Source organism: Sinohyriopsis cumingii, chromosome 6, assembly GCF_028554795.1.
Source record: "Sinohyriopsis cumingii isolate HCF-2022 chromosome 6, ASM2855479v2, whole genome shotgun sequence".
Classification (NCBI taxonomy): Eukaryota; Metazoa; Mollusca; class Bivalvia; order Unionida; family Unionidae; genus Sinohyriopsis; species Sinohyriopsis cumingii.
Window position 1 is genome coordinate 20,889,895 of NC_142966.1, and position 25,934 is coordinate 20,915,828.

General features: G+C 38.4%; 2 protein-coding genes across 3 annotated transcripts in view; both read right to left on the minus strand.

Annotated features, from left to right (window-relative positions):
- The window catches only part of LOC149796471 (cGMP-inhibited 3',5'-cyclic phosphodiesterase 3A-like), a 259,042-nt gene that overhangs the window by 115,287 nt on the left and 117,821 nt on the right, over positions 1-25,934 (minus strand). The gene's annotated exons all lie outside the window — the stretch shown is intronic.
- LOC149796472 (uncharacterized) lies at positions 18,342-19,604 on the minus strand. Its single transcript, XM_089960162.1, has 2 exons — positions 19,224-19,604; positions 18,342-18,608 (listed from the first exon to the last, which is right to left on the minus strand). The coding sequence occupies exons 1-2, from the start codon at positions 19,602-19,604 to the stop codon at positions 18,384-18,386; spliced, it is 606 nt and encodes a 201-aa protein (XP_089816288.1). The 3' UTR covers positions 18,342-18,383.

The following is a 25,934-nucleotide window of genomic DNA, read 5'->3' on the forward strand; positions in this document are numbered from 1 at the left end:
TTACACATTTTCTCAGGAAAGCATTGTTGATGTTGTGATACCCTTTCTCTGAATTTAGGCATTCAGCATTGCAGACAGTTACACAAACTAGGATAAAATAAACATAAATTCAGCATATTCACAACAAATATTTTTTTACAAAATTACCATCCACCCATAATATCTGATACACTTGAACTGAATAACAATTTGTAGATTTGGTTCCCATGCAAAATGTGCATATTAAAACTGACTTTCAGTATATACTCATAACTCTGATCTTTTCAAAAGCCAAGTAGGGTCCAGACCGAATAAAAAGAGATTGGGACCTAAAATCGGGAGATTTTTCACAGCATTCTTTAACCCTCATTTTCACTAAATATTGGTCAATCTTCCAGGTACAAAACATGCATGAAATTCTCAAAAGAACATGCCGTTTTTCCCTGTGACATGCCTTATTTTCCCCAGGACATGCCTTATTTTCCCCAGGACATGCCCTCTTTTCATATTGTGTTCAGCTGTGGCCAGACTGGATAATATAGCTAAAGATTAGCCGAAAGTAAACAAGAAAGCTAATGTGACTAATTAACAATTACTCCTCATTACAATTATCTTGTGCAATGGACTGGCCATCCAATACATTTCAAAGAAATCATATTTTACAGCATGCTATGTAAGCACCATTGGCAAATAAACTATGCCCTATCTTGCTGCAACTAATGATGCAAATTATGCAGTCTCAAGCTACCATACATCTGGCAACTATTTTCCCCTCGTTTTATAACCCACCTTTTTTCCTTACTGTCCACTCGTAAGGCATTTAACATTGCTTAATATAAACATGTTTATTCTGAATTAGTTTTTTGATGACACATATGCTGTGTGGTACGTATTTTCATTCCTTCTTTTAATTGAATGATGGTAGTTTAAGTTCATATACAAGGTACAGTAATGCTAGGTGTTTACTCATGCAAGTTTCTTTGGTGGGAATAAAGCTACAGCATTCACAGTGGTCATTCCTGGGAATGAAATTAATGGCTGACAATTTTATTGTTGTGGTTCATTTTTTGTTCTGGTTTATTTTTTTATTTTAGTACTGTTGTTGATGTAATAAAAAAAAATTCATAAATTTACATGAATAATGTTAAGTTTATTAACATTCTACTTAGTTTAGAAGCAAATTCTTTGTAATGTGATAATTATTATGTCCCAACAATATTCACATGTGATAGAATAGAACATGGCTTCTTTGGATTGAATGAAATTTATCTATGGTACTTAAAGCAAGATTTTTTTAATACAGTAAAACCTGTCTTGGGAGACCTCTGCTATGAGAGACCACCTGTTTTGAGAGACCAGGATCTCCATGCACAGATTTACTGATTATATAGTCTTATTACCTGTTATGAGAGACCACTTGTCTTGAGAGACCAATAGTTTTTGGCAGAAGAGGTGGTCTTTCAAGACAGGTTCCACTGTAGGAGAAATGAAAATCGACATACATCTTATAATCAGGAGTTCTCTGCAAAAATCGGGAGATATTATGAAATCTGGAGTTAGGCACCCCAAAAATATGGAGTTTTTTCTCTCCCAGTGTGAGAGTTGACAGGTATGATATAACTGCTCACAGTGACAAAAGCAAAAAGGCATATCATTTTTGTCTCTACCAGGCAGTGAGGATAACAAGGTAATATTAATATAATTGTCATTCACACTGACTTTTTCTAAACAGAAATATGTATATTATATACGAAATTTTAAGATAATACCCATACCCACCTTAATTAGTGTACCCCCTCTCTTTTCAATCAAATCTCACATATACTAACCACATGTCTTAATTTCAATGAAGCAGCAGGTCGTAAAGCAGCAAGAAATGGGGGAGATGGGCTTGGATTTTCTTTCTATAATTAGTTATTTTTCTGCATAAATCAGAGCAAGATTAATTTCTCAAACTATCTTGGGGCCAGACACTTTTTTATTAAATAAATCCCAACCTCCCACCCCATCATAAATTCAATGGCTGGTCCCAACACTGTCAAGAACATCATGATTTTCTTGGAATTTACTATCATTGATGCTTGATATATTTTTTTACCTATTAACTTTGTGGATTAAATACATTTAATTCTCATAAATGGACATTATATATGATCCAATCAGGAGAGGGAAGGAAAATATATCTCAAAAGTGGAGAGCTCTACACACAGACTAAGGTTGCTAAATATATTATGAACAGGGCTGCAGTAGCTCAGTAGGATGATCATCAAACTTGTAATCCAAGGGATACAGGTTCAATACCCACACTGGTCAGTCTGCACTGGCTGCCTGTGTGTCCTTGGGAAAGGCACTTACACCCCATTTCATTGGTATGATACAGCCTATAATGTGCAAAATGTGCCATTAAAACACATGACTGACATAGTTGACACTGGAAGTGTGCCATTAAAACACATGATAGACATAGTTCATGACACTGGAAGTGTGCCATTAAAGCACATGACATAGTTAATGACACTGGAAGTGTGCCATTAAAACACATGACATACATAGTTCATGACAGTGGAAGTGTGCCATTAAAACACATGACAGTTCATGACACTGGAAGTGTGCCATTAAAGCACATGACATAGTTCACGATGGTGGAAGTGTGCCATTAAAACACATGACAGACATGGTTCATGACACTGGAAGTGTGCCATTAAAGCACATGACATAGTTCTTGACAGTGGAAGTGTGCCATTAAAACACATTATAAGACAGTTCATTACACTGGAAGTATGCCATTAAAACACATGACAGGCATTGTTCATAATACTGGAAGTGTGCACTTTTACAATGAACTTCAGATCATGAAATTCACCCAAATTAGAGTTTCAGAAGCACATTAGTGCAGGATTAAACATGATACTTAACCTATGTGAAATCAGAATTCATAACTCAGACAGCCTGCAGATTTGTCATTTTGTTAATGAAGTTACTCAAGTTACCCTTTCCTGCATGAAAATAATATCTCCTCTAGCTTTTATAACCTGTTGGAAAATTACTGCAAAATACTGTTTCAGTGAAATCAACCTGGATGTGTCTGTAAGCAAGTGCTTACACGCAGCTTGTCCATCAATCCAGCCATCTGCAGGAAAATTACTGCCAAATACTTTTAGAAGAAGTTCAACTAACTGCATCTTTAGACAAGGGTTGGAGTGTCCATCCATCTAAATTCATTCCACCCAGGGCAAGAGGTGAGTATTGAATTGAAAATCATGCAATACTGAATGAAATATTGCAATATTATTGTGATATACTGATTTGCAGAGATACAGGATATTTTTTTTTTTAAATTGACAATTACGACTGACGTAATTGTCAAGATCAAAAGATGGTCAGATAACCTAAAAAGATTTTGTGGATTAACACACAAATACACACACACAGAGAAAACAATTAACATTAAACAAAACAGAGTACCAGACAGACCAAAAAATCACGTGACAGTTCATGTATCACTTTCTGTATAAGGCATTTCGTTTACAAATGTTTCATGTGCAAAATGAAATTGCAGTATTGTACGATTAGCCTGGGGCCCCGAGTGGCCGAGTGGTCTAAAGCGCTCTTCTTACAGATCACTGCCATCTCACCTCTGTCTGCGGCGGTTCGAGTCTAAGATTCAGCCAATGTGGGCATGTGAGAAAGCTTGCCAGTAGCTTCTCGTGGGTCGGTGGTTCTTTCCGGGGTTTTCCGGGTTCTTCCTCCACCATTAATACTGGCCGCCATGTATAGCCTATCGTGCTGAAAAATGGCGTTAAACCCCACAACAACGATTAGCCACATAGGAATAAATCATTACAAAACTTTAAGGCGAGTGGTCTAAAGCGCTCTTCGTTATGGATCACTGCCATCTCACCTCTGTCTGCGGTGGTTCGAGTCTAAGATTCAGCCAATGTGGGTATGTGAGAAAGCTTGCCAGTAGCTTCTCGAGGGTCGGTGGTTCTTTCCGGGGTTTTCCTGGGTTCCTCCTCCACCATTAATACTGGCCGCCATGTATAGCCTATCGTGTGCTGAAAAATGGCGTTAAACCCCACAACAACAACAACAACAACAACAAAACTTTAACATGTCATCACGTAAATGAAGAAATAATACTTTAGAAGAAAAATAAAAGTTATTTGACTTGATGACAATGGGAGAGTTCACATGTAAAAAAATGTATGTTGGGAAGACTCAAATAAACAAGAGTGCTGATTCAAACATCATGGATTTTATTTATATAGAAATGCTAAGCCCTAACTGGGCATAAAAGTCTATTTTGATCATCTCCAGCACAGATTCGACTGAGACTGGGAATCTCTACTGGCGATGGAGACTTTATATGGATTCATAATTCCAAATAAACTGGAGATAACCAGTGTCAACGGATTATGGATGACCATTGCTGCACCTTCTCGCAGATGAAAAAGCAATAAAACCACAGTATTGTGTGTGAAATCATGAAATGATGCCTCATTCAGGGTTTCATATGGAGTTTTGGTTAAGGATCATAAAACATCATTCCATCTGAGAGCAGGAAACAAGTCTCTGCCACTCAAAATACTTAATGTGTGGCAAGGTGTGAAATCTGAACCAACTGCTGAGCCCTAAGAGAATTTAAGTGTGTTGGAAAAGCCAGCTTTATTGCCCTTGAGAGCTGATACTGAATAAATTTTGCTCTCAAAAAGGGACAAAAGGAAATCAGCAAAAGAAGCTACATAGAGACAGCCAGAATCAACACATTTCCTACTGCACCAATGACAAAGATTATCCACCTGGTATCACAGACCTTGGATGTTGAAATGCTCCTGGCAGTGGCTTGAATGCTGCATCTGGCAACCCTGCCAGCAAACTTGTTCTGGAAAAGAGATCACTTGAGATGAACCAAACATGAAGATGGAGAATGTGTGGTTTGTTGTGTAGGAGGGAGCTTGTGTTGCAACAAAAGATCCCTCCTGTGAGGTAGAGACCTGGGCTGAAGAAGACTGATGAACCACAATTGCTGGGACAATAAAGGGGATAAGAGAATGATATCAGCAGCGGAAGTTCTGATTTTTTGCATAACTTGCAGAATCAGTTGGACTTCTTGCAGAATTGGAGAAGAGAGTTGGAACAGTGGGAAGGTGCACAGGAACAGATAATCCCATTGGATGCTGAATGCATCCACTGACCCATGCTCTCTGGTCTGAGACTGGTAAGATGTTAAAGGGAAGTCTGTTGTTAGCCTGGTCATACACGAGTCCACCAGGGGCTTTCTCTACAGTGTGAAAATGGACTGTTATACAATGGTGAAGAGTCCAGTCCATAAGAATTATTTTGCCTGACCTGAATAGACTGTCCACCAAAATGTTCTTCTTTGGAATGTGGCTAACTCAGGGTAATTTTCTCCATGGTGGCCCAGCAAAGGATTTTCCAGACCTCTATGCAAAGAGAAGGGTTATGTGTGCCTTCTTGATGCAGAAGATAACACCATGACATACATTGTTGTCAGAGAAGACCATGACACATCAACTCTGGCAATGCACACTTGCAGTGCTAGAAATACAGTTTTAATTTCTACGATGTTGATGTGGAGAGATGATTCATCCCAAGTCCAATGACCCTGTAAAATTACACCCTTGCCTCTAAGAGAGAACCCAAGCTGGAATCTGATACATTGGAGAACCAATAGTAGTGGGGTTATGTGTATGCATGGTGACCCCAGTCAGGAATGTGTCCCGATTTATTCACCAATGATGATGAAAGTGTTATTTGAATTAGAGCTGACAGAATCTCTGTGTGGTTACCATCTTACAGGAAGAAACTATAATGGATGCACATAGAGACATCCAGATCTTCAGTTGCAGTCAAGGTTCTCAATAGGTAAAGGCGAGCAGACAATGATGTTTTAACCCACAGCACCGCTGGAAATGCCAGAGTTCAATCTATCTGATCCAGTGGAACCTAGACTGATAAATAGGCCTTCTCCAGAAAATGAAGTAGGTAACCCTCACTCACAACAGAATGGACACAACCATCATCAGTGATGCTTGACCAAGCCTATGAAAAGAAGCCTAGTCAAGCACCCCTGGGGACTTTCAGGAGAGATATGCATGGCAGGAGAGGGTGTGAATCCCCCGTGGTGCACCCCCCTTTCCTTGGAAAGGAAGTTGAGTTGGAGAGCTTCTTCGTTGAGGCTATTCAGTGATATCAATGTCTAGAACCTGGCTGATGAGAAGGACCTCTCATTTGAGGTTGTACATTGAACTGGGAATGCATGTTTGAAGAATTTTCTGGGTGCACCTTCTGACAATTGGTATTAGAATGTTTTGTGGCCAATTGTGATGGGCCAGGAACAGTTGTGAATGATCTATGTTGATGACCCTTAAACTCTTAAGTCACAGAGGGACCAAGTCCTCCTAAGAGGCTCTTGGCTTCCAAGTGAGCAGCCTTTAAAAGGTCTTTAGTATAGTTAAGTACACCTTAGAGGACTCCAGTGCAATGTCATGGTGAATGTGTAGAAGTTCTGCTGAAAAGCCTTTGCTGGAGAAAGTGAATATCTGAAATTTTTGGCTACAGTTTCCAGCATGCACAGTAATGCAGCCTATTATTGATGTACCAGAGAAAAGGTCAGCATGGAAAGCTATGGTGACCATAAGCTGGTCTTTCTGTTCAATGGCTTCAAAACTATTGATTGGAAGGTATCCCCTGGCTCAAGTTATAATACCCACTTGAGACTGTTCTGCATATAACTGGGGAGGCTTAATCGGCCACTTCAGGGAATGTACAAGGTAACTAGAGGCAGAGAATATAAATAGAGGAAGGAACAGACCACCCTCTACACCATCAAGCACATTATGTGGAAAACCTCTGTGAAATTTCCTCAGTCACTGCCAGATGCATAAGGAGCAGATCTGACTGTGGAAAGGGTCTTCTTTGGCTGTATGCCAGATGGTTTGGGACACAAGTCTATTTGTAACAGGCCAGATTTCCTCCTCGTCATCCAACTTAGAGGAGCTGGTGGGCCTGACAGAAGGCTTCAGTTGAACTGTTTCCTTGGATTTGATGAAGATATCAATGTCTAGAACCTGACTGATGAGAAGGACCATCCCGGACACTCTGAGCTGAAGACTGGCTGAACATCACAAAATCTTCTGGGAGTGACATATTAGTAGCACTCTGTACCATTTCTCATATTTCTTTTGCCACAGTGAATAGGTGCTATGGCCACAGTGCAAGATTGAGGAAATTAAGAGGACGCATATGGATACATCCTAGGGATCCAATCGGCAGTGGCATTCAAGGTTCCAAGTAGAGATGCCCAGGTTCCTGTGCAAACAACCACTTTGGTCACATCAGCATCCAAATGAGGAGGTTTGAAAGGCCACTTTAGGTAATGTACCCAGTAGCTGGAAGAAGAAATAAGGGGTCTCAATGTTAAGGGAGGAACAGACCACACACTATTTTGTCAAATGATATTATGGCCTTGCGAATACCTGTGATTTTTCCTCAATTGTGGATGAATGTGGGAGAAGTGAGATGTGAGATCTTTTCAAAATGTAAAGGATCTTACTGGACTGTGTGCCCGATGGTTGTGGCACATGTCCTGGGTTAATACCTCAATTACCTCCTTGTCAAAGGATCAGGCCTCTTTTTAGCCATCCATCTGAGATCAATGTATGGGCCTAAGAGAAAGTGTCATTACCACAGCTTCTATCTTGAACTCATTGGAGTCAATGAGGATAGAATGCATACTGTATATACTCGCGTATAAGCCCGTTCACGTATAAGCCGACCCCCTCAAACTGAATTGGTAAAACTGTTATAAAGTGCATGACCCGCATATAAGCTGACCCATAATTTCTAGACTACCGGTACATCACAAGATGCACAAAGTGAGTTCTGAATTCGTTTATTTAGGCAAATCACATTATCAAATAAAATAAAAGTAAGAAAGCTAATTTATATGCTGAAATAAAAACAATTCTAAAGTGTAAAGTCTTAGAGGGAAATTTAATTAATCCTCATTCTAAAATCATGAATATAAAAGTTCTATCACTTTTAGAATCCTTCAAAATCGGGCTCTGTATCAGACTCGCCAAACAGTTCACAAAACTCGGCTTCTGTTACGGGCGTGCTTTCATCATATACGTCATCATTGTCATCATGGTCATCCGATAGTGTGTCATTCTCCTTCTCGATCTCCTTGTCATTGTCGGATTGAAATATAGCATCATCCTCTGTTCCGTCCATGGCATTGCTGATACAGCACTTCCTGAATGATTTTGCAATCATTTCCGATGGAATTGAGTCCCACGCTTCGTTTACCCACTTGGCAACCAAATCAATGTCCGGCCTCATTAAATTCCCGCCTTTTGTCATTTTCACAGCCCCTGAACAAACCCATTCTGCCCACATCTTTCGTAACTTGTCCTTAAAAGGTTTGTTAAGGCAGACATCAAGAGGTTGTAACACTGACGTTAAACCTCCTGGTATCACAGCCAGTGTTGTTTTCATTTTCTTTGCAGCCTTTTTTAACTTCATCGGTCTTGTGTGCACAAAACATATCCCATACAAGCATTGAAGGTTTCCGAAGAACTGCACCTGGTCTCTTGTTCCATACTTTCTCCAACCATTCAATTGTTCCACTTTCGTCCATCCATCCCTTTTGCTGTGCACAAACGATGACACCAGCAGGAAATTTCATGCTTTTCGGCAGCGTCTTCCTTTTAAAAATGATGACAGGAGACAGCTTTGATCCATCAGTTAAGCAGGCCAATACAACCGTGAAATGCGTTTTTTCATGGCCAGTCATTTTTATCAGAACAGTTTTCTCACCAACAGCATTGACTGTTTTGTTGCTTGTAAGTCAAAGGTCATAGGCGTCTCATCCATATTTCCAATTTGTGATAGTTCAAATGAGCACTCTTTTCTGCGTTTAATGATGAACTGCTGAAATGATTCAAATTTTTCTTCCAAGTCTTTTGGTAGCTTTTGTGCTATCTTCGTTCGCTGCCTGAGGCAGAAACCATTCCGATTCATAAAACGAGAACACCAGCCGGCTGATGCAACAAATTTTGAATCTGCCAACTTATATTTATCATTTTTCACCATCTGCATACCACATAGACGAATTGCAGTTCATGTGACAATGTATCCATTTTGTCGACGTTCACTTACAAAATCACTGAGTTCTTTCTCCAATTCAGGGAAAGAGGCAATCCCAGTCTGACGAGCCTTCTTGGATTTTGGCATTTCTTCTAATGCTGCTTTGCTTTTCCGCCATTCCCGTACTTGCTTCTGGTTCACAAAAAATTCGCTGTTGTTATTTGCTTCTGCATATTCAATAACTTTAAGTTTGAATGCTGCATCATAAGCAGAATGCTTTCTTTTACTTCCAACACTATTCATTTTATCTGATTGAATTGAATATAAACTTCTAGAGAGATTAAACTGAAATAATTTCTTATAGTGGTAGTATACTATTTATATACCTTATCCTGTAATTATTTCCATGTGTGGTTGGTTATCAATTTGTATTTGATAATTATTTATCATTGTTGTTTATCTGTGTGTTTTTTTTTAAACTACCGGTAGTGTGATTCAATTGATCAAAATATGATTGGTTTCAGCATGGACATTATTCAAGTATTGTGACAGTTTATAACTTTGAGCAGAAACCATGTCCACTACCATATCTCATTAAACAATAAATCTGTGAGTCGGCATGTATTAGTAAAGTCATTGGCATTGTGCAACAAAACAAACCTATTATCCCCAAGGCATTTACCACAGATTAAGCATATGGTAGCTATTGTACAACACTCTACCGCTAACAAACCACTTTGCTTTACAAACAACTAAACAACAGAAGTATATAAACTGTGGCTGCCGATTACTTCTAAAACACCTGTCAAAGAAATCCCACAAATTATACTGTTTTACAATTATTCATGCTGACTCGTATATTGCCCTGTCATTTACCCTTCCTAACTGTGCGTGCAACAAACCCCTATGGAGCCTCTCGCTATAGTTCCTTTAAGACTATCGTACATGTATTTCTACTCTCGATCAAAATGTTTGTCGTATATACCTTCAGTATCGTAATTCTTTTATTTTTTTTACGTAGATTCTTTTCATATTTACAATGACATAAGCTAGCATGCATTTGTACGATACCGTAGAGTTTAATGATTACTGATTAGCTGAGGGTTAAATACCTGACCGGAGATTACTAATATGGCGGTTCTTTTGGAAAATACATGTACCACCATGGCTCAAATAACACGTATGGCTGCATTTTCTGGTGGATGGACATCTGTCAAATAGACGTCAAGTACATTAAAACATGTATTTCATTCATTATCCTACCACTTAAGTTTGAAAAAAAAATATCTGTTTCACTTCACAACAGCACAAATCTTATGAGCCATGTGGCATCATTAGGCATGTCATCTCATCTTCGGCGATCGACAGAAACAATAAATACTGGAAATCGAGGGAAAAAAGCATTAAAAATTTCAGACTTGGACCTTGGCCCGCAGATAAGCCGACCCCCCTTCTTCCAGGCCTTATTTTTTTCTAAATTTTTTGGCTTATACGCGAGTATATACGGTAGTCATCATTATAGTCAAGGACACTGAGCTGGAGAGTGGCTGGGCATCAGTATATCCCCTGATGGAGGAAGTATAGGAACACTGCACAACAGTCGCTGGTTTATCATGAGTTCCAGAGAGGAGACAACAATATATGTTTACCCAAGATGATGTAACAACTTTAGCCTTTCCGAGAGGAAGCCACCTGGTGAGGAGGTGATGAGACAAGAACCGCAGCATCACTTCAACTGAGGGCAAGGTTCACTAGCCCATGGGTACATAATGGACCAAGGGCCCTGAGGTGAAGGCCCCACATCCCATTAAGGTTTAAGGGGTATAACTGGGAACAGGGGAACTCCAGTGCAATCTCTGTCTCTAGCTTGAGTCCTGTGTATGGATTGCAAATACTGCACAGCGTGGGATTGTGGGGTGGGGGAGAGTGGAAGGTCGATCCTTGCCCTGTCCCCTGTACCATGAGGCCTGTCAGTGACAGACAGAAAAGTTCTGTTCTTCCACTGATTTATCAGTGTGTGTTTCATAGGTGTGGTGTTTTGCCTCCAGAAGGGGACAACACATTGCCAGAAGCACGATATGTATTGCTATGCTCTAACTTCCTGATGGGAGGGAATGACCCGCTGTTATGGCATTTCATTCAGGGGAGGGTGCAACCCGCTATCTTGTTCTCGTAATCGCAGTGCTCCACCTCCCTAAAGGAAGGGGCCAACTAATTATTGCAGTGTTCTAGATACCTAATGGGAGGGTGCAACATGCTAAGACATTGCTTAACCTCTTCTAAGAGAAGAGTGCAACCTGTTATTGTTGTGTTCAACTTCCCTAACAGCACAACTTTCTATTGCTGTTCTTTACCTCCCTATTGGGAAAGTAAAACCCACTGCCACAGTGTTCTACCTCCCCAACAGGAGGGAGCAACCCGCTACTCAAGGCATGCAGGCTGTTAGAGACAAGAGAATTGTTCATCTCCCTACAAGGGGAAGTCAATCGGTATCTCAAATGTCTGGACCATCGTTCTGGAGGGGCTCCACCAGCCCCCAAAGATGTTTGTCCCAACATGCAAGACCTGGAAGAGATTCCCGAAAATTCTGAAGAAAAAGTAGAGGGAATGTTTCTCCAGCCTCAATATGGATGTCTGGAATCAACTCAATTGCAGGAACTGGAAGCTCATAATATGCATAAAATAAATGATTTTTCTGTGTGCACTTTGAGCAATTATGCAGTCTGTGTGAGTATCCCAAGGGCCCTTTTTGTTGCCCCACTGCCCCACAAACTGTTCAGACATTATCCTGTAATAAGAAATAATGAAAGTAATCTGAAATCACTTGTTGCCTTTAAACTCACCTGGTTGTATCAACACCAACAGTGGTGTTGTACCACTTGCAACCAATGTGTATGTACTAAGAACACCATATGATGTTGCAGTGAAACTCACCTGGTTATATGCAGTGTCATACCATGTACATACCTGTGCTGTTAAGCTTGAAATAAATAACAGAGTTGACATGGAAATTAACTGTGGTTTTTCCGATTGAAAAAGATAATTCACCAATGAACTTTGTTTTAATTAAAGCAGTATTCAAATACACATGCAATGTCAATGTGTAGTGTGGGGAAACAAAAAAAATATACAAAGTTAAAATGAAGATAGAGGAAATGATGTCCTCAATGTTAGGCATGGCCTACTGTTATTTTCCTTAGACACAAGGACTTACCCGTACCACAGTGTTTTTTTTATATATGTAAGGAATGTGTGTCCATCTAAAAGATGGAACATGAGGGGTCCTCAAAAGCCCCTTAATGAAATAAGTTCTAAAGCGGAAAAGGCTACGATACGGTTTCTTATAACATAGGACAGTTGTAACACTGAGACAAATTAAAAACTGCAGAAGAAGACTGCTTATTTGTGTTTTCTACAGGCATAATTTCTCTGGTGATAGTTTTGACAGACATCTACACAGTATGGTGTCCATAAAAATATGACAGGTATTATCTAACTTCTGCACATGACCATTTGACATACAGAGTGGTGTGCAAAAGGTCATACTGACTTTTCTCCACTCTATGGATGGATGTAGGAAAATAGGTTAGCTACACAATAGCAGCTGGATTAGTAATTGCTGCTATAAAAAACACCTATTTGTATATACTGTGTTTTATATACACCCCAGTGTATTTGTACAAGGTAAACAATTGTCCTCTGAATAAAAAAAAATTCTTGAAAGAGAACAATAAAATAATTATAATAACAATGTATTATTTTCAAATGCAAAACTCACCTGTTCATATGTACTGCATACTATATACAACCCCCCTATATGTACAATGGTAAACAAGGAATTGAGGAACAATTTCCTGTCTTCCCACTCTCCTTTCTTTCAATAAGGAAGATGTTCATTTGTTTAACCTTTATTGTACTCTATGAACAATGCAGAGACATACAATAACAAAGTACTGTTTACATGTGGATGAAAATATAATGGTATAATAGGCAAATAACACCAGAAGATATGTTTGAGCAATTATTTATTAATGGATATACGACTTCCTACTAACTGCAGATGGGTCTATGTTGTGTTACAAGTGAATACAAAACGTTTACCCATTAAAGAATTAGAGGCGTATACCCCCATTAAAAAATTAGAGGGGTGTACCCTAACCCCTAAAGAGTGGGATATACAGACCTTTCCAGAACTAATTACTGCAAATGGGCAGGGGTTACCAGCATAAGAACATATGGACGAATGTAACTCCAAATGAAATATAGCTGAAGACTTGGAGAACCAAACAAGGTTTAAACTTACAACAGACAATTTTTCTCTGGTCATGATCTTTAATGACAGAACCATTAACATGGTGTCTTTGAAAAAGATGACTCTTTCTGTGCAAGTACTACAAATGCACGAGTGGACCATGCCATATTGACTATTCTCCACTCTGTGAGAGGATGTACTTACATCAAACGAATGAGATTTATTTATTTGGAAAAAAAACAGTAATAAGCAATGTAATTAGCTATGGGTAAAGTATTAAGTAGCTGTTAAGAGATTTGTTAAATCTTGGGAGGTTGCATTAACATCTTTTTCTGATATAACCAACTACATATAGTGAGAAGAAGTTTAGTGAAAAGCACATATCATTATATACATCCACAAATGGTCATAAGATTTTCAAGATGGCCACCAAAGCCATCATGTTCGAGGTCTAATCAGCACCATTTTTATTTAGGACCTACTACATATTATAATAAGTAGCAATACTAAGATTTTGTAATTCGTTTAAGGGATCAGACTGTCACCATTTTCATTTAGTATCAGCTAGACATTATGCCTTTTGGTAAACATCCCAGGTCGATATGACCATCCGTTCAGGATGAGTAGCAATGACAACATTTTCAATATGACCACCACATACTGAATGTCAGATTGGCACTATTTTCATTACAGACAAACTTGACCTCACAAGAGATCTTTTAGTGAAAACTCCGTATCAACCAATCTGCCCTTTAGGCTATTAGATGGTGGACAGGCACCATTTTCATTTAGGACCAACTAGACTTCATATGCATTTTATTCAAGATCCCATTATCAACCATTTACTGCTACATAAAACATGAGGAATGGTGGAATTCCCTCTCTCCAGGTACATGGCAGCATTTAACACTACCTCATCACAAAACAGCCTTTTGGTGCTAACTAGAAGTAATGTCTGAAAAATGGAAACAAGAAATATTGCACAAAAACTTTAGGTACATAAGCCCTGCCTTATATATGTAGACATGAAGTACACGATACAATACAAATGGTAAAGATGTCGAAATTCTGTAAAAGATATAAATGATAATGGTAACACATGCAAGATCCTCAATGCATATAGTCAAATTTGTTTATAAACCACATTCACTTCAAAATGCTGAAGATTTTCTCAGATGCATCATCATAATACAATTTCTTCATTTTCAGATCAAAATACTTGTGTCTCGTAAGATGGAAGTCAAGACATGTGACAAGAATGAGCTTTACTGTTAGTGGACACTGGCATAGGGTGTGCTCTGGTTGAGGCCACTCTACAGGAGCTACTGGGTGTACAAGAGACAGGTATGTGTGGCTAATATGCGATTAGCACATTACCACATCTAAATGCTTTTTTTAAAACGTGTCTGAACACATTATAAAACATTTGATAATTGGCCAATAGTGCAATCACATACAACTAATCCCAGATTAGCCATCTTACAACCATATTCACCAACAACTGTGTTTTACTGGATCTAGCAGGCCAATGATGAGTGCATGAAATGAGTTTGGAAACATGGTTCCATCTCCATGCTAATGGCCAGTTTAGGTCTTGCTTGTGCCGAGAAATCAACGAAAGTCATCTGCACATTTTCTATTTTGTGATGCCATTGAATAATTGTGTCATTATAATACAATCATGTCTTCATATTGCGTGTGATTTTGTACCAAAACATGTACCAGAAATCCAACTCAAGCTCCAACTAGTAATGCATGTGCTGCAGTTACAGGAGCTTGTGCTCCATGTGGGGCAAACAAGCTCAGCTTGTAGGGTCCAGTTTAAAAAAGTCACAGGTGGCAGTGATAACGTATTTTAACAATGTTACCTGGGGCATTTGGATTAAATATTCCAGCAAGAAGCATCTCCCTCGCTACAATTACTGTGGTCCTGGTACACGCCTGGATCAATGACTCGATTCTGACTTTGCATACCATACATCCAATGATATCCACAGACATCAACTCACTGGGAATGGGTAAACTGACTTCCACTGGTCATTGCAGCATTGAACAATGGGGTCACACACACAACAGGATTAAAACCAGCCAATGTGATTCAACAAAAGACTCACAGTTACTCAGAAAACAATTTCACAGCTTGCACCATTACAACCACTCATAGACAAGCTTGTCTGGTATTTATATGCGCCTGCAGAGTTGGAAGGCATACAACAATGTTGTGCTATTCATCTGACTGTATGGGGGCGTGCAAGCTAGCTGGTGAAATTTGAGCACTCAATGGATCTTGGTCACATGCAAGAGTTGCAAGTACAACTGCAGATTTCTCATGTGCAGTACATAATTGTGTTTGGTGCATTTTGCATATGCACAGTTGAACTCCTCAATGACAGAGCACTATTACATAGACAACTATGAACTGGGCATCCCAGCCCATACCCCTTGATGGAAAGTAATAGGTGGGATAGAGCTTGTACATGTGCACGACAGTGTCACAAAATGCCTGAAACACATCTACAAGCAACAAGTCATGTGGAGATACAGGTTGTGACAGTCAGTCAGGTTTTAGCACTAGAGCAAAGACCAAACTATCTTTGCATGTTTGTGGTTGGCAGTGGACACAAAGTCATATGACAATGATGAATAAAATGCTTGGATCAGTGGCGGCCATGTTTCTACAAATTTGCTCCAGGTGTTCATGTACTTCTTGCCTTTCTCGTGATCAGGTCTGTATTGGTTGGACAGTATTGGTGAGTGATTTTGAAGTTCTCTGCAATAAGATTGCTCAGTAACTTCTACAGGGATGAATTCATAAACTGGATTGAATTGATGAACTGCAATTGTCCCAGCTGAACATCATATTTTTCCATGTTGTTGGGGATTACGCTAATCGGTGAGTAGGATGCTACTGCTTACATAATCAAGTGGCCACTGTACCCATGCCGGTTATGAAGCACCAAAGGAAGTTTGGTTTTGTTGGAATAATTCTTAGCTGCAAATTACATGCACTGTGTGAGGCACCGATGTACATGCAATAATCACTTTGGAACCAGAACTTTTACTTTTATCACTGGATGGGCTTCACTCTTTGTCAGTGGACTGGCAATGCTCTTTGTCAGTTAAAGTTGTTTCAAAAATCTAGATGTGGAGAACTCGTGAACTTTATCACCCGTCACAATAATGTGTGCTGGTGAAGTGAGCTGCTGTTGAATCCATTTTGCTTTGATTTTGATCAGTCTGAGGAATACCTCCAATTTGTCTGGAGTGTTACCACTCTGAGCACGATAAAGGACTGGCAACTCTGATTTACCATCACATCGAACCACAAAATAACAAAACCTGCACGGAATTTGTTCTGCAATTTGCTTTGTCTGGTTAGTACAAGGTGGATTTCTGTCTTGTCATAGGCGAAAACATTAACAGTGATATCTGGGTTAAGTGTTTCAAATTTCTTTAGTGTGACTTCGGTCACTTCCATGGAAAACTCAATATCACCAAAGGTGAGTTTTCTCTGATGTTGCCAGTATTTTTGAGGCATGTTTTGATTGTCATTGACCAGGAATAGTACCGAAAAAAATTGCCCATTCAAAACAATGATAATCAAAATTCTTCAAATTGATCACTTACTTTCATGGGACCCATTTAGGTGTTGCTATGTAAATGGATCCATGTAACGAGTGATATGGCGAGAGATGGACCTCGACTTTGCCACATCTTTTGAGTGTCCTTCCAACCTGCATTGATGTATTTCTCCAGCATTTTGAGAATCTTATCAATGCCTCTGCCAATTTCATTGCTAATGGCGCTGCTGTCTTTGCAGTTCAGGATCACTTGGGCACTAATGTGAATCCCTGGAGTAGTCATTTTCAATCCAGCCTTGTCAAGACTATGTGAATCCCTGGAGTAGTCATTTTCAATCCATCCATGTCAAGACTAAGTGGCATAACCACATGAGCATTGAAGACAATGTCTGCTCTGACCCCGGTATGAACAAAGTTTTGTACACTGCTATGATTCCTGTAATCATATTTGTCATCAGCTGTTGATTGTCTTTGCCTGGTGTGTAGGTGGGTGAGATAATAGCCACATGATTTTCCAACTCACCTCTATGCTTCTGAAATTTTAATTCAAGCACCTGAACATACTCAGCTGCTTCAGTTGTCATAGCACAGGCAAGACAATGTTTTTCTTCCTCCTTATCACAAGGACAGTTTTGTTCATACAAGTCTACTATCAAAAAGATGTCAGCTCTTCTTGCACCTCTGGGTATTCAGATATTGTGCTGGCACACAAACTGTCTTGATTGTTTTATCATTGTTCTGTTAGTTGCTGCCACAGTGGCATTGACAAACGGTGGTGGTGGTAACAGTTGTGGATACTACGCAAAGATGGGTCTCAATAATTCATGCACGTCTGTTTTTCTCATACAACTTCGTATACGTATACCATGCTGCTGTGCAAGCTGTTTTAGCTATGGTAGTGTAGCCATTATTATATTAAGGGGAGGGCAGAACATTTTTATAATCAGGCAATTTTGTCGATGGCTTGTTTTATGTTTGGTATTCTGTCAGGATCAGAAACTGCAATCACTTCAATCCTGGTGATTATTTCATCAATTTCTTTTGTGGTATTTCTCTCTCTTTGTTAGGGGTGGGTATTGAATTAAAAATCAAATTGCGATATGTTGCAATATTAAGCAAAATATTGCAATATTATTGCAATATATTGATTTAAGAAAGAATTACCGATTACTGTTAATTTATTAAAATAAAATGAATGCAAACTGCACAAAATTACTTAAAATTATTTAATTACATAATTAAAATACAGTAGAGAAAATTAATAAACTGCAGTACAGTACTTGCAATCTAAGGCAGATATAGAGTTACAATTTAAGTCTTTTGTCTGAACAGTTCACAGTTTGTGGTTTACATTCTGATAAACATAAAATGCATGAAACTCCAGATTGGTCTCTTTGTTGTCACTTTACCCCCTGTAGTTCAAACTGAACTGCCTTGAAAATCACATGATGGAACTTACTTCATATTTTTTTAAAGAAGATAAGAGGATCAACATGATTTAGTTTTAGGGCTAAACAATGTGCATTTACTATATCTCCAACAGTGGAGAACACCCTCTCAGAAGGGACACTTGTTCCTGGGATATGCAATAAGGATTTAGCAAGGTTAGCTAATCTAGGAAATATCTGCTCATGATTTTCCCACCATTGAAGAGGATTCAATCCAAGGGAATCAGCAGAAACACTCTATAGTTCTTAAGCTCTTCTTTTAGTTTTTCCATTTGTGTTTTTGAAGTCTCAACACCAGTTATGTAGACATCACCAAGAAGTTCTTGCGTGCCAGAACAACAGGTAACTTTATTTATCATATCACTCTGACCAATGTCTGACTTGAGCTTCTTGCAAACTGGTTGAGCATCCTTAGCAGCAGAATTGGCAAACACACATAACTGTTCAGTTAGCTGTGGTAAAGGTAACAGTTCTGACTGCCCACTATCACCCACAGGTGAGTGATCAGTGTCATGTTCAGCCTTAACTCTAACAATGATTTCTGATGAATTCTGCAAAATTTCAGTAAAGATTTCATTCCTTCGTGCATCGCTGAGGAAAGGTAAGGCTTTAAAACGTGGATCCAAGGCAGCAGCAATGGTGAGAGTTTCTTCTTGATGAGTGTATCTATCCTGAAGATAATCAACACACGGCCCTTTTCATCTGAGCTATTACAAGAGAATCATCATCGCTATGTTGGAAAATTCTGTTAATAAGTTTGCAATGAAGAGGCATGATAACAGAAACGGTTGGAGCTGACTCAGCAAAAAGTGTGGTTGTCACTACCTAAAGAAGTTTTAGACAAACCATTACCTCATCTGCCAGGCAAATGTCATCATCTGATAATGTGTTCAAATCTTTCTCTTTTATTTTAGCAAGATCTTTGGATCTCAAAATGGCAATTACTGCACAATGCACTTCAACAAACCTTGAAATCATGTCATAAGTACTGTTCCATCTAGTGGACACATCAGCTATAAGCTTATGATCCAGTACACCCAGCAATTCAGCCTGACTTCTCAGTTTAGCTGCAGCAGTTGTACTTCGGTGGAAGAACCCAACTATTCGACGAATCCTGCTGAGGAGAATTTCAATGCATCTGATCTTGAGACACTTTTGTGCAGCTAAATTAATTGTATGTGCATAACTCTTGATGTAAAAGTTGCATCCTAAAAGAGTCCCTACCTTGTTCATGTTTGATGCATTATCTTATACAATAGGTGGTATGGGGATGGACTGTATTTTCCATTCTTTGAGGGCCTCATGAATCACAGCAGCTATATTCTCACCTGTGCCCTTCATACATGGACCGAGTTTGAAGAACACAGTTTATCAGATTCCAATTTTTATCAATGTAAGCTGACATGAATGTCAGATATGATTCAGTTGACCCTGACGTCCAGCTGTCTGTTGTCAATGAAACCTTCTTAGCATTTCATAGGGCTTCTGTTACCAGTGCCTTAGGGGCCCCAAGTGGCCGAGTGGTCTAAAGCACTCTCCATTACAGATCACTGCCATCTCACCACTGTCTGCATAGGTTTGAGTCTCGGATTCAGCAAATGTGGGTATGTAAGAAAGCTAGCCAGTAGCTTCTCGAGGGTCAGTGGTTCTTTCCGGGGATTTCCCAGGTTCTTCCTCTACCATTAATACTGGCCACCATGTATAGCCTATCGTGCGCTGAAAAATGGCGTTAAACCCTACAACAACAAACAGTGCCTTGACTTGAGCATATTTTTTAGGAATGACAACCTCTGCAAATTGCTTTCTACCTGGAACATTATATTGGGGGTCAACTGTATGTAAAAGGTCTCTAAATTCTGGTGAATCCACTATTCTGGTGAATCCACTATTATAAATCTGCACACCTTGTCAGTTATATGTAAAGCAAGAGAAGAATGCGAGGGGTATTTCGCACCAATGAGCCCTGGAAAGGTTATCTGGATTGGCTGCAACATTTTAGCTTTAGAAAGATCAGAAGTATCTTCACATGACGAACTCACATTAGCAGAGATCGATGATCTATTGTCTGTCATTTTGTAATTACCACATTTCCCGGGATGATGCTTGTTCATGTGGTATGCTAGATTAGTGGTTCTGCCAGAAAAGTTAACATGAGTGTCACATTGTCAGCACACAGCAATTGCCTCATCAATTTTCCCATCCCTTTTCATCTTTCGTAATGCAAAATGAGACCATATGGCAGACCATCCTTTAGAATTTTGCACCAGGTTGTACTCAGCCATGCTTGAAATGTAGCTCAAAGTCAATGTCAGTTAGTCATCCATGTCAGCAAGGTGCTTATTTGTTGACAAAGAGAAGTTAAAGCTGCAACTGCTCAGGAAATGAAATAGAAATGTTACTGAAGCTGAGCTAAAGGTATGGAATTCAATAGGTCACTGTCATTCAGAAACTATTATAAGTAGTGAAATATGGCTAATTTATAATAATAATAATAGAGTTCGTTTGCTACTTGTTATAAAAATTTACATCAATATCACACTATATCAATATGAGAAAGGTATATTGCGATTATTGTATCATCAGTTTAATACCACAATATACCGGTATTTGATATTATCGCGTACCCCTACTGTTTGTGCATGTGCTTGGGCAGCCACAGATATCTGTGGTTTTGATTTTTGTCTACTCAATTAACAGCACTCCCAAACAGATAGACATGGCTGGCCAAGGTGGTTACATGATTTTACTCTGATGCCACATTACAAGCAGGGTCATGCCTCTAGGCCTTCATGTAATATTTGTGTGCATGTTCTACAGTACTCATAATGTCATGCTCTGCTACAGGATTCATATTTTCCAAGGTAGGCCGCTTTGCATTGCCATGGAGCTTCCTATTTATGTACATGTGAGCATTTATGTAATTTACAAAAACACTGCTACATTTTCTGATAGCAGTGAATATTCATTTCCACAATCACTGCAGGCTAGAGTAGTGCAAGACGCTAACCCCCTGAATGACTCACTCATATTGTGTGCGTGTTTGCACCTGGAGGTTCCACCACCAGTGGGACAAAAAAGTGAATCAGAGACAACGGCCCACATAACGGATAACTATGTCACGGGCATTAGAAGCAAGAATGGGTCAAATGACTGGTACAAACTGACTTTGGGTGAATCTCTTATGCAATATCTTATTCACCAATAGTGTAGCAGTAGTAGTGAAAACAAACTTTGCAATAACAATGGTCAAAAGACAGCCAATGTTTAGCTATCATTAAGGCTCCTCTGGTCTATGACCAGCTGAATTAAAACTATCCCTATAACTGTCACTAATGCACAGTGAAAGTCACATGGGAGCAACAAGTTGGAATGTAATAGCAATGTGCTCAGCAACTACAGCTTGAATGGTTCTGTTCCAAAGTCATTGTCCAGATGCATGTAGGTCATTACAGCAACACAGTATCATCTGCCCCATGTACAACTGGGACAAGAGTAGATATCTACGTTTCCATCCACATTTTAAGAAATAATAAAGGACTAACTCAGATTTTAAGCATTTTGGCCATTCCATATCAAAATACTGAGAGTTAAGTATGTGGATTCTCAGTGTTATCTTGGATTATATGTACCTCCTTCAACAAACTTTACAGAATTAGTTCATACTGCCATGACAGCATCATCATGAAATGCCAATTTAAAAGAAAACTAAAATATAAACTTAGCAGGCAAATTTTATCTAAACTGTATATAACTTCAGACATGTTTTTGGAATATGTCTGTGCAGTCTGGGATGTATGTTCATTAACAGGTTTAGAAATACTTGAAACATTAGACTGAAGTGACAAGAATAGTTTCAGGACATCCAAAATAAACAAGAAGGCAATCTCTCTATGTTTAATCTAAGTGAGAAAATCTGCAATCTAGATGGAAAAAAAAAAAAATTATTACAACTCATTAAAATTAAAAGGAGGCAAGTTCTGGACTTAATGTCAATGAACTACACCCTCCTCCTGCATCTGAATAAACAAATAATTGCCTCTGACATTCAAATAATATAAAGACTTTCAATTTCAAGCTCATTTTTTATACCCTTAACAGCAGCCTCGTTGAATAAACTTGAGTGATAAGAATTTCAAATTAGCCACTGTGGCAGCCATATTTGACAAAACATTAAGTTCCAAATAATCCTCGAATTTCTAGCACAAGTCCTAATGATTAAAGTTCTGAACAAACTTTAGTGGTATTCCGAAACAAATCCAATGCTGCAAGTGTTGATGTGCCATGATGGCCTGTGTCACGGTGATGTGCCAGTCTTTTAATGAATCACAAGAATAAATCCAAGAATATATCCCTGTTCAAATTTCACTATAAATCCTAGTCTCTATTTCCAAGAATGTTATTTTTTTAGCACTTTGTATTTCCAGAGAAGAATAACTTGAAATAAATTATTTGAATAAGTAAATTCCAGTTCAAATGAAATACTGGACAATAATGCAACTGATTCTGCTCAGATGAATAATTTCAAGATAAACAAGATTATATCGTCCTCTACCTGACCTCAGGTCACAACTGGCACTCTCTATTTTAAAAAAAACTGTTCTAATGAAAATTTCATTCTGGAAGGATCCCAATGTTGACAAGATAAAAGCCATAGTTATAAGGTCTGTTACTAAAATTAAAATAAAAAAGTGGGGTAAACAACAGGCAGATCCAGCATTTCATTGGGAATTTCCAATGTTCTGGACTCAAATTGAGATAAACATCTTAAGAAAACTAAAATTAGAAAAAGAAATTGATTTTGGACAAGGTCAAGACCAAAACTGAATTATCCACTGCACATGATTAAAAATAACTAAGAAACAACTTAAATACACATAACAGATATGACCAACCATTTAGGAAAAGTATTGATAAGCAGTGTGTCCCCCAGGGGCATAAAATTGAGGGCAAAAAGCAAAACTTGGTGTCAGAATTGGGGGTCAAATAACAAATGCTGAGGTTTAAAATGTTGACAAATTTTCAACTGACTCGTACTTTTTCAGCTTGAAATAGGATACTGCAACTTGTACAACATTCTCTCTCTCTCTCTTCTCTCTCTCTCAATACAAATACACCAACACTCACAATTAACAAACAAATGCATTGTCCATTCAAAGAAAAGTTGTATTAGTTCATTTTGTTTTTAGTTTAAAGTCTTACTTTTAATAGTCTCCTAATCTTTTTCTAGCAACATTATAGACGAACACATTACTTATAAGCCAATATAAAAACCCAAATAAACCTTTTTCACCAAATGGCAGTTAATTTACTGCCTGTCATAAAATGTGTACTATCGTCGGTTTCATTGTACTTTGCCCTATAACACATTCATCCAAAACTCAAGAAGGCTAATGATTCATCTTCTTAATAAGTTACACTTGAACTTTTAAATCTTTCTTTTATTGCAGCAAGGATAAAAACCAACAAAATCTGCAATGACCCGCTGACTTTGTAATCCAAATAATGCATTTGTCTCTGCAAGCTTACTGATTTCTTTGTTGTGAAAGAATGCCTTGGGTGATAATGTGTTCTGCAGATATCTTGTGGTGAACAGGGCAGATTTTTAAAAATTCTTAAACTCTGTTTTGAAAGGATTATTCACTTTTGCAGTCTTCGCAATCACATGATCAGAAGTCACACCAGTAATTGCAATGGTTGTGCGTAAATCAAGTCAAGGGAATTATTTTCTCCATTTTTCATGAAAGTTAGATCCACAATTACTCTTTTATGTTCTGCTTCTTTCACTTTCTTGGCAAGGGATTCTTAGTGCACACAGTTTTAATCAGGAGATCACTTTCTAGTGCAACAAGCATTGAGGTTAAATATCTGAGCATCATCTTGCTGAACTCGATGGAAATCACGCGAGAGCTCGCAAAATTAGAGGAAGATACTCCATCATAACACTGCCTATGCTCAAAGTATACATGATGTCATCCCTCATCCTAAGCATTGGATATTAAATAAATCCTTTGCGTAAAAAAAATGCATGGCAACAAAATGTGTGCAATCAATTTTCTCCAGCATGCATCCCTTATACACAAATGTGCATAAAGGGAAACACTGGAAAAGATTTTCAATATGCTCATTGTGGCAGCCATATTAGAAATCATTTTAGCACAATTTTCATTCAAGACCAACAATATATCATAATTAGTCTTTTGCTGAAAACCTCATGCTGACAAAACTTTTCATTTAAGAAGAGCAACATTAAAATGATTATAAAGATGGATGGATGGTTACCAAACTGAATGTCACTTAGGCACCATTTTAATTTATTACAAACTAGACATCATAAGAAGTCTGTTGAAATCCTTATGTGAATATGACTTTCCATCTTGGAGGAGTAGCTAAAGGATTTTCAAAATGTCTGCTGTGGTGGCCATACTGAATTTCAGATTGGCATAAGTTTTATTCATGACCAACTAGACACTATTCTGGTGAAAACCTCATGTTGATATGACCATCCATTCAAAAGAAGTAGCGATGGCAAGATTTTAATAATGTTATTAAATTAATATTTAATGACAGATCAGCACTATTTTTATTTAGACTAATTAGAAGACTTTTAGTCAAAACCCCATGCTGATATGACCATCCTTTCAGGAAGATTAATTATAACAAATTTTTAAGATGGCTACTGTGGTGGCCATATTGGACGTCAAAGCAAAACCATTTTAATTTGAATCAACTAGACCTTGAGATAAATGTATGTCAAGTTTCATGGCAATCCTCTGAGTAGTTTATGAGAAGTAAGCAGACACTGGATGTCAGATAATGGATAATAGACAACTAGCCATCCCATTAGCTCATCTGGTCTATGGCCAATGCTCATCTGGTCTATGGCCAATGTTCCTCTGGTCAATGACCAATAGAGCTAAGAAGTACTTAATTTTGTATCTGGCACATTGTATGACATCTTACACATGCATACCATGTTTATAAAGATTTCTTAAATGGTTCAGGAGATACACTTATAAACAGCACACTAAAGAATAACTGATTAAATACAATTTTAAAAAGGCCAAACAAAGAAAATGATGTGTTTCCTTTAACAGGCTTGAGAAATGTTAGGTCAGTAGGTAGGGTTCTAAAAAAAAAAAAACATTTTGTTTGATATATGCATATATATGTTCTCAAATAAATGCAATAAACAAATTAAACATCTAAGCAATAATATATTCAGAGTGGTCAATATTTAATACCAAAATGTCAAAAAAAGTCCAGAACAGACTAGATATGAAAATTTCCAGTTGGAGTTGGCAGGATTTTACAAGGGTAAGTGAGGATACAAAGCCCGGTTTTGTATCTGGTATATCATCTAGTCATAATACACATATACGCCAAATTTCAGGATATATTGGAATCAGTATCATCAGAAACCCTGATGTGATTGATTCACTCTGTGGTAATGGAATTTATCACAGGTGGGTTTCCAAAGATGCAAAAACAGTAATGTAGGCATCAATGGCAGACAAAAGTGCAATGGAAGGATGTATGGAGAGGCCGACCCCAGTACATGCCACA